The sequence below is a fragment of the Sinocyclocheilus grahami genome, unplaced genomic scaffold, assembly GCF_001515645.1.
Source record: "Sinocyclocheilus grahami isolate Dianchi unplaced genomic scaffold, SAMN03320097.WGS_v1.1 scaffold1040.1, whole genome shotgun sequence".
NCBI lineage: Eukaryota > Metazoa > Chordata > Actinopteri > Cypriniformes > Cyprinidae > Sinocyclocheilus > Sinocyclocheilus grahami.
Genome location: NW_015506219.1, coordinates 115,719 through 124,858, shown reverse-complemented (window position 1 = coordinate 124,858; position 9,140 = coordinate 115,719). Strand labels below are relative to the sequence as shown.

The 9,140-nt window shown below is 37.5% G+C and overlaps 1 protein-coding gene across 8 annotated transcripts in view; it reads right to left on the bottom strand.

Moving 5' to 3' along the window:
- Positions 1-9,140, bottom strand: part of gria3b (glutamate receptor, ionotropic, AMPA 3b) — a 134,481-nt gene that overhangs the window by 57,007 nt on the left and 68,334 nt on the right. For all 8 annotated transcript variants that reach the window (XM_016251361.1, XM_016251362.1, XM_016251360.1 and 5 more), the window contains exon 4: positions 2,524-2,711. In XM_016251361.1, the coding sequence (XP_016106847.1) occupies positions 2,524-2,711 (188 nt within the window). The remainder of the gene's footprint in view (positions 1-2,523; positions 2,712-9,140) is intronic.

The window sequence follows — 9,140 nt, the reverse complement described above, 5'->3', positions numbered from 1 at the left end:
ATGTGGTTGCAGTTGCATACCACAGTAATAATACAGTATTATAAAGAGGAAAAAAAAAACAAAACATTATAACAGGTAACATTAACATGACATTATAACAGGTAATATTGGTGGAACATATAGGTTTTGAGTTTAGACTTAAATTCGTGGAGTGTGGTTATTGTACGGAGAGCCAGGGGCAATGTGTTCAAAAGTTTGGGAGCCATAGCAGAGAAAGATCTACCTCCCATAGATAATAGGTGAAATCTCGGAACACAAAGAAGTTAAACTCCAGATGATCGAAGTGGACGAGAGGGAATATACGTATGGAGAAAGCAGGTCAGAGAGATAGGTAGGTGCAAGACCATGGAGTGACTTAAAGTTAAGCAGAATAATTTTATAAATGATACGAGAGGACACAGGTAGCCAGTGGAGGTTGAATAGAATAGGAGTGATATGTGCAGACCGTTTAGTGTAAGTTAGCATTCTCGCTGCAGAATTTTGAATATATTGCAATCGAGAGATGGAGCGTACTGGTAATCCGGAAAAAAGAGCGTTGCAGTAATCAAGGCGAGATGTGATTGAAGCATTTATTAATAATTCTTTTGGACTGATGAAGGAACGGAGTTTGGCAATACGGCGAAGTTGAAAAAAATGCAACTTTTGGACTGATGAAGGAACGGAATTTGGCAATACGGCGAAGTTGAAAAAATGCAACCTTGGAGAGCTTACTAATATAAGCATCTAGATTTAGAGAAGAGTCGAGAATGATACCTAAGTTTTTAACTGTGGCAGATGGGATAATTGATGTGGCTTTGAGGTCAAATCTAGGGGCATTTGTTATGTTTTTTTGTTACAGTTGGGGGCCTGACAAGTAAGAGATCTGTTTTAGTCAAATTCAAACTGAGAGAGATGGAGCTAAGCCAGGTCTTTAACTCATTGACACATGACAATAGAGATGCAGTCTGGTGGAGAGAGTCAGGTCGGCAGGAAGTGTATATCTGAATATCATCGGCATAGCAGTGGTACTGTAGACCGTGGCGGCGAATAATTTGTCAGAGGGGCATAATATAAACAATAAATAATAACGGCCCTAGGACTGAGCCCTGTGGCACACCCTGTTTAAGAGGGACAGAGGGAGATTTATAGTTATGTATGGTGATGTAATATTGTCTGTCCGTCAGATATGAGGAAAACCAGGATAACGCCATTCCTGAGATGCCAATCTCTGAGAGGCGCATGAGTAATAGTTTATGAGAGACCGTATCAAAAGCTGAGCTGAGATTGAGTAGTAGAAGTATAAAAAAATTGCCCGAATCACCAGAAAGGAGTAGGTCGTTTATAACCCTTACTAGAGCAGTTTCAGTACTGCGTTGTGAACGAAAACCTGACTGAAACATATCAAAGAGTTCATTGTGAGCTAGAAATGACTGCAATTGAGCGGCAACAACCTTTTCCATGATTTTTGGATGGTAGGTTGGAGATTGGGCGATGATTAGTGTAATCAGTTGGGTCTAGATTTGGCTTTTTAAGAATAGGAGTAACAGCAGCAGTTTTAAGTGAAACTGGAACAGTGGCAGAAGTAAGAGACATGTTTACAAGATGTGAAATTGGAGCAGAAATGACAGAGGTGCAGTGTTTCAAAATAGAAGTGGTCAGTTCTGCACCAAATGTCCCACATAATGCGTCCAGCTTACCCTGAAAATGGCGTAAAAAAGAACAGCATAGATTATCAGATTCTCGTTGAAAGGCATTATGCATTGGAGCTTGAACAAGCCTATTGACCATGCTAAAAAGTGATTTAGGCCTATCGTTTGCTTTGTTAATAATTTTGGAAATATAGGAAGAGTGAGCTGCGTTCAAGGCAGTTTTATAGTGCTTAACATGATCTGAAAATGCCTGAAAGTGTACAGTTAAACCGGTTTTCCTAAAAAGGCGTTCAAGTTGCCTGCCTCTTGCTTTCATAGCACGTAGCTCGTCGTTAAACCATGGAGAGGAGCGGGACATGGGAACTGACCTAGTCCTAATTGGAGCATGCTCATCTAAAACAGCATGAATTATACTGGCCATTGTATATTAAAGCTAAATATATATTATGGATCAAAATTTGATGCAGAACAGATTCATAAAAGCAAGCGAAACAAAAGATTCAATGAGGAGGTTTTGTGCTACTGGAGCTAATACATTTAAAGTAGCACTAACGAGGACATTCCAATTCAGGGGCTGATTACCTTTCACAGACAGACATCAAAGAGCGCCGATCTATTAGAGACCAAAGAGAAGAGGACAGTTGTGCTCAAATATCTGCTCACCCATTCAGTTTAATTGTACGCTCAGAGAACCCATCTACAGCTCTGTCAGGTCATCCATGTGGAAACGACACGGTAGACTGATGGACTTCAGGAATATTAATAAATCAGGGACTGGATTCTTGTTAAACAAACGAGTCTTCAGATGCAGGGCATTATGGGTCGGGAAAATAAATCAAACCAGCCAGACTGCCAGAAAAGCAAAGAAACAGGCAGGGGGAGATGCAGACTTTACCTGCTCCAAGATGACATTGATTCTGTCCACTTCACAGTCGATGAGGAAGCGCTTCTCCTGTCTCCTGTCCATTTCCTCAATGATGCGCCGGAACTCCTGGGGGTCCGTGATGCTGCCCACCGACCGCGCTGTAACTTGCCAGTTGTTTGCCACCGCAGCCTCCATAATGGCTTGAAGAATGGAAAATCCTGGCAGGAAAACAATCATTTTTTGCGTTAGCTCACACTCCAGAGCTTCATGGGTGTTGACATACTGTCACATAAAATATATTCAGTGTGCGTGTTCAATTTTCCACAAATGAAGTCTTATGTATATACACAAAGAGTATTAATGTGACTTTGTCATTTTGGATTAGATCTCTAGCTTGTCCAACAGCAGTTTAAAAACAACTGCGCAAAAAGTAAAAAACATCTGCAATGCAACTTGAGTTGAATGTAAAACAGATAGCATCATACCGGATGCTGATTGGTCGATACATCATTCAAGCCATGTTAAAATATGCATACAGCTATGACATGAAAACTAAAAGGAGTAACATCTAAATTATTTGGTTTAAAAAAGGTCCTAAATTAAATAAATAATGCTGAAGTAAACATAATACATTAATTTATACAAACAAAACACATCTTTATAAGTTAAATTAGGTAGAAATAGCTCATTACGGTAACAATTGCATTATAAAAATCATATGTTTAGAGGAAATTACTGATTAGAAGAAGTTTGTTTACTAAAAACATATTTTAAAATGTGTCCTTAAATAACAAATGCCCTTAAATGTTGCTGGTAATTTTAATATGCATAATTATTACAATTTAAGAACATCATTCAGATATCAAAGATCATGTAAAATAGCTCCCCTGGATTTTTTAAATAAACCATATTCACATTTCCTCCATAATGAACAGTGAGTTGATAGACTGAATTGGTTTGCATGTGGTTTGCTAAAAGGATTAACTTGGTTCCTGTATAAGGACCAGAAAACATAGAAAATATTAATGAGCGGCAACGATATTAATTAAATGTACCTTAAACATCATTATACGAAAGACAAATTTAAATGCATTTGTGTGCTGTAATTAACTTTCAAAATACTTTTTTTGTGTCATGGTTGTTGTAAAGACCCACTTTTCTGACAGTGTTTTTTCCAGATATAAACACGCATTTAAAAAATGCTGATTTTTAAAGGTGATAGTCAGAGTAATTCACTGCGGATTATGCAAATGCATTAATTCAGGGCCGAGATCACGTGCCGCCGCCTCTCAAAGCCTTATCGCAGGCGGTGAACACAGACACGAATGCAACAAAGTCAACATTTTTTGGCAACTCCTCTACTGCAGAATGCTTGAACTTCTCTTTGCACTTCCTCTATTCAGGCTTTGCACGGCTCAGTCTCTCTGCCCGGGCCAGGTGGCGTGAAAAGCCCTGTGTCTGCTCTCCCAGCATGCAGCTGCCATCGCACCGCTCCCCACCCCATTAAATGACTTTTCAGAAAAATAAAATAAATCTGCACTCTACGACCAGTCTACAACAGAAGATCGGGACGTGTCAGGCGTCACAGGACTGCGCCGAATGAATGGATGTGATGCTCAGCACGTCTGACATCCTCATCCGCACAATGTGTCCAGTTCATAATATATGAGGCGCTGTATGTGTGTTTGCTTAGAGCAATCTCCGGGAAGCGCTGCTTTTTCTGTGACTTGATATTGACTTAAAAATTAAGAATTATGGCTTGCGATGCACAACATTTACATGCACTCCCTAGCGCTCTGATGGGAGAATGAACTTGAGAAATGGGTTCTCAGCATTTTTATTTTTTACCTGTACGCTACGGTAGGGAGTACTCAGTTCAGTTTAATTCATTTACAGTCAACATGATGTATGTCTATGGAAGAGGCTTTAATATAAACTAAAATGGTCTTATGGCTGCGTATCATCCTGATTTTTTCACTCGGTCTAAAAAAAATAAATGAGTATGTCTGTGAAGATTCTGCTATCCAGAATGTTCTAGTACAGGGATTTCAAGCCATGGACCATAACATAATGCCCAAATATATATGTTAGCGTTTTCATTTTAAAAATGTATAGATATCATTTACAGTAATTTATTTATTGGCAACATTTCCATCCGCTGAATGTAAACTTTTCCATATTCCATGCATGTGTCTGCGCAACTTATGAAAGTAAATCTAGGAATTATTGGAGTGTTGGACTTCAAGATGGGGTTGAGGCATCAAAAGTAACTAAGCAACAAGCTGTTTTATGGATGGTAACTGTAATATTATTACTGAAATCATATTTGTAAATAGTAATTACAGTACTAGTTATTGCAAAAAGTAATATTATTACTGTAACTAGTACATATTATGTAAACAAAAACTTTTATTTTGGATGCGATTAATCGCGATTAATCGTTTGACAGCCCTATATATTTCTTACATTTTTCTATATGTTTTAATTGTGATTTATTGATTTCTGTACAGTCTTTAGACATACAACAGTGTAAATGTTTTAAACAATTTCGTGCTAAATGTATGTATGCAACATCTTACAATAACTATAATGTAACTAACATGTTAACTTTGACATAGCTAAAAAAAAAATACATGTTTACATCTTGAATTGTCAATTTTCATCCCCTTTTCTAGATCCATTCTGGTCAACTGGATTTGATTCACAGAAACATTTTCAACTTCGTCAAAACCACCAAACAGTTCAAAATAAGATGCCGAAAGCAAAATCAACAAAACAACATAGTCACTTCCTAGATTACTTGATGATTTTAGAAACTATACAGGACCTTCAACAAACACAACATACACTTCAAACTGGCTAAACAGAGGACAAACACAGAGTACCATCATCCATGCAGTTCTGCGATGAGGAACGTCCAAAGCTGTACATCAGCAAAGCAAACCACCACAGTGTGAGCGCATGTCACAACACAGAGGGGCAGAGCCCTCCGGACAAAACACAGCAGTGCATCTGCATCTAAAGGACAAGGAGCACACGCTCAAGGACAGGCAAATGAAGATTTTAGACAGAGAGCATAGAGCGTGTCAGAGAGAAGTTAAGGAGGCCATCGATGCTTCTCACTATACCTACAAACATGATTATATCCTTAGTCTCTCAGTAGATCTCATGATTCCAGCACTAATGGGATGTGATTTATTATCTTCATGTGGCTTTTGTTAGATGAGGTCCCTGAATATGACGAGATCACATAATCAGATCACAGCTGATGAAGTGGTGAAGCATCATGAGCTACAGAATGAACATGGGAATGTGACTCTGTGTTGATTCTGCATTAAAAAACTATGCTATGAACAGCTTTTACACCTACATTCTGTGTCAGGGCTTTGACCGAATCTGCACAGCTGGACAGAGGTTAACCAGAGGTGAAGGGATTCAGTAGAGAACATCAGTCTCAGTGTCATGTGTCAGTGACGCGATGAGAATGTTTGTGTAAAAAAATTAAAATAAAATAGCAAATTATGATCTTTTTTGGGTTTGTCACATGACAGCAAAATAGGTTACACCACACTGACTCTATTAAATAATTAGTAAAAATCAAATATTATTTATGACATATTATATGATATAACTTTGATTATTATTTTAATTATTATTATACTGTATTATAAAATTTTTTCAGCATCATTTTTAGCATTATTACTCCAGTCTTCAGTGTCACACGATCTTTAGAAATCTTTCTAATATGCCGACTTGCTGCTCAAGAAACATTTCTGATTATTTTGTATTTTTGGTTGATAATTATTGTGCTGCTTAATAAAGTGTGGAAGTGATTTCTTTTCCTTAGGATTCTTTGATAAACTGAGTTGAAGAACAGCATTTATTTGGAATAGAAAACTTTATATATAGAGTACAAAACATTTTAAATGGCTTTTGATCAGTCTTGATGAATAAAAGTATCCATTTATTAAAAAAAAATAAAAAAATCTACTGTTATTCCCCTGAGGAGATCTCCAAAGATCTGTACTGGGACACCATCAAATCCTCAAAGAAACAAAAAAGGACCCTTGGGAAACCGCTAAGGATCCGCAAAGCGTATTTTTTTTATTTTTTTTGATTGATTGATAATGTCTTTGTTCATGAGTCACTACAAGTGCCATTCATAGGTTTGAACTACAAAGGTTTTATAAAAAAATTTTTTTTTTAAATGCAACCCACTGGTTTTTGCACAGCATTAACCGATCAATGTTTGGAAGCACACTGTTTAAGCTAGACATCACAAAAATATAAGTGAACAGAAATTATTTTATTTCAAGGATTTGGTCAAATATGGATTAAATGTCCTGGAATGCGTAGCTCAGAAGAAACATTTATTTAAAAAAAAAAAGAAGGTCAATGCATGTCAATTAACTTGCTCATTTCCAGTTCCAAAAACTGAAACAAATATATAATAGCATTTTATTATTAAATTACATTAAATGTAAGCTTTTTACTGTATAAAGGAAGCATACTGTTAATCTTAACCCTATATACTGTAAGGAAAAAAAACTAGAAAAATGAAAAAGGACATTGCATGTTAACTTTATGGATTATTTTAATCCTAAAACACAATACAATAAAAATCAATACAGAAAATGCCTTAACATGTATACAGTACATTGGCCCCTCTTTACATTTTAGTGTACATGTGCTATTTTATATGTTTGATGTTTGCTGAATAGGAATTCCTTACTAGTTTGAGAGTCAAATGAAAGTCACATCAGATGTTAGGTACTGTAGCATTCCTACTGCAAACCAGACAACTGTCACACCACTATACATCATTTATTGTGAACAGCATGATTAATAGAGGCGCTATCTCTCATTGGCCGCCAGACAGAATCTGAATGGGTGCAACAGAATTCATTGAAGATTCATCAAAAGATCCCATGCCCGTCTGGATCCGCATTTGTATGGAAATTAAGAGATGAAATCTGACTAAACATTCTCCAAAGAATTAGACGAGTTCTACTTTCACTTCTTCAAAGTCAGCACAAAAGTTTTCCGCTGACATCAAAACCCAAGACGGACAAACTGTGGAAGAAGCGCAGAACTCCGACAGGCCTGACAAAGCTGTCTGCACCTATAAACAGAGTCCCAAGCTGAGCGGCCCATGCCACTTATCAATATACATAATGGCTTTCTCACTCTTTTAGCTGTTTTTGACAGTTAATTAGAGTGGCAAACTTAATTGACTTTGAGACTGAATTGGAATGATTCTATGACTCGCCTGCTGCATTTGCATATGCATCCTGTAGTGAGTCATTGCCAAAAAAAAGAAAAGAAAAAGCCCTGTCCCTGCCAACGGTAATTTACAGCAGACGGGCCCTCTACCCTTGCCAGTCACCATCTAGGACATTAGTGGACCAGAAAAACCCTGCATCTGCTTGAGCGTAACAGGCTGTGCTGATATCCTCGGCACGGCCGTTGTGTTTTATTGATATCTCCGTGACCCCTGTGTGGACCCCCATAAATTGCATTCGCTTCTTTAGGTAAATAAGCCACAGCTGGGTGGGATTGCGGCAAAAGTCATACTGGCTGGAACATAAATTCTGACGATGAGATTTCCGTATTGTGATTATAAATTTTTGCCTGGTGAAATGTGGGCGGTGTGGGTCATTTCTGATTGCACTGCTAAGTGCTAATCATCACTTTGAGCCTGCTTTGTTTTAATAAGCTGTAAAACCCTGAGCACTGCGGCACTGGTGAGCGGACGGCCCTACAGATGCCTGCTGGGTGATTTGCAGGCTGCGAGGACTGAAATGACTCTATTTGAGGCACTCTGTCAGGGACTCGTCGGCTTTCTCTCCAAACATTCACTCAGGGGTTGGCATCACTCTGTTGTTTTTGATCATGTGTTCCCCTCATTCATATATTTAACTCAAAACTGCTCTGACACTCGTGTCCAACAAGCATGAGCAGGTTTCTAATGAGGTAACAAGAAGCAATGGAGAACAATCTATGAGGTCTGTCTCATTGGTGTCTCCTGGTGGACTTTCAAGATCTCAAGGATGTCTCAAACTGTCCCCAGATTTGTCAAGATACCAAATAATTTAAATGTGAAATCATTTCTTAATATTTACTTCCAAGACCAAAAGAATTTTACAAAGCAATAAGTCCTGTATGATTAAATATATTTAAAAAGATCTTTACAGAATCCCCCCCCAAAATAAATAGATAGATCGACAGATGGACAGATGAATGAATGAACTGAGATTTGATTTCCTGTTACCTTTGCTCTTACAGAACAAATATTCTGAAAAGGGATTCTAAAAGGGTACAAAATAAGGGTTGAAACTTTCATACATGTTTATTATTATTATTATTATTATTATTTGCAACTCTGCTACTGTCTTTCCAATGTGTGATTGTTATTTTCTAGCAATAAACACTGAATACAATATTAAAATAATACAATTACATGGGTAACAGGGTTGACATTTGTATAAAAGGTTGCAGTTTGTATTAAGCTCTCACTTAGGGGTTTACAAGCCAAATAATGGCCAAACAATGGTTTGACAATCTTGGTTGATAATCTTATTATAAGTTTAGGAAAAATAGTAACAGGGTTGAACAGTGAATCACAGACAGACAGACAGATCTCTAAT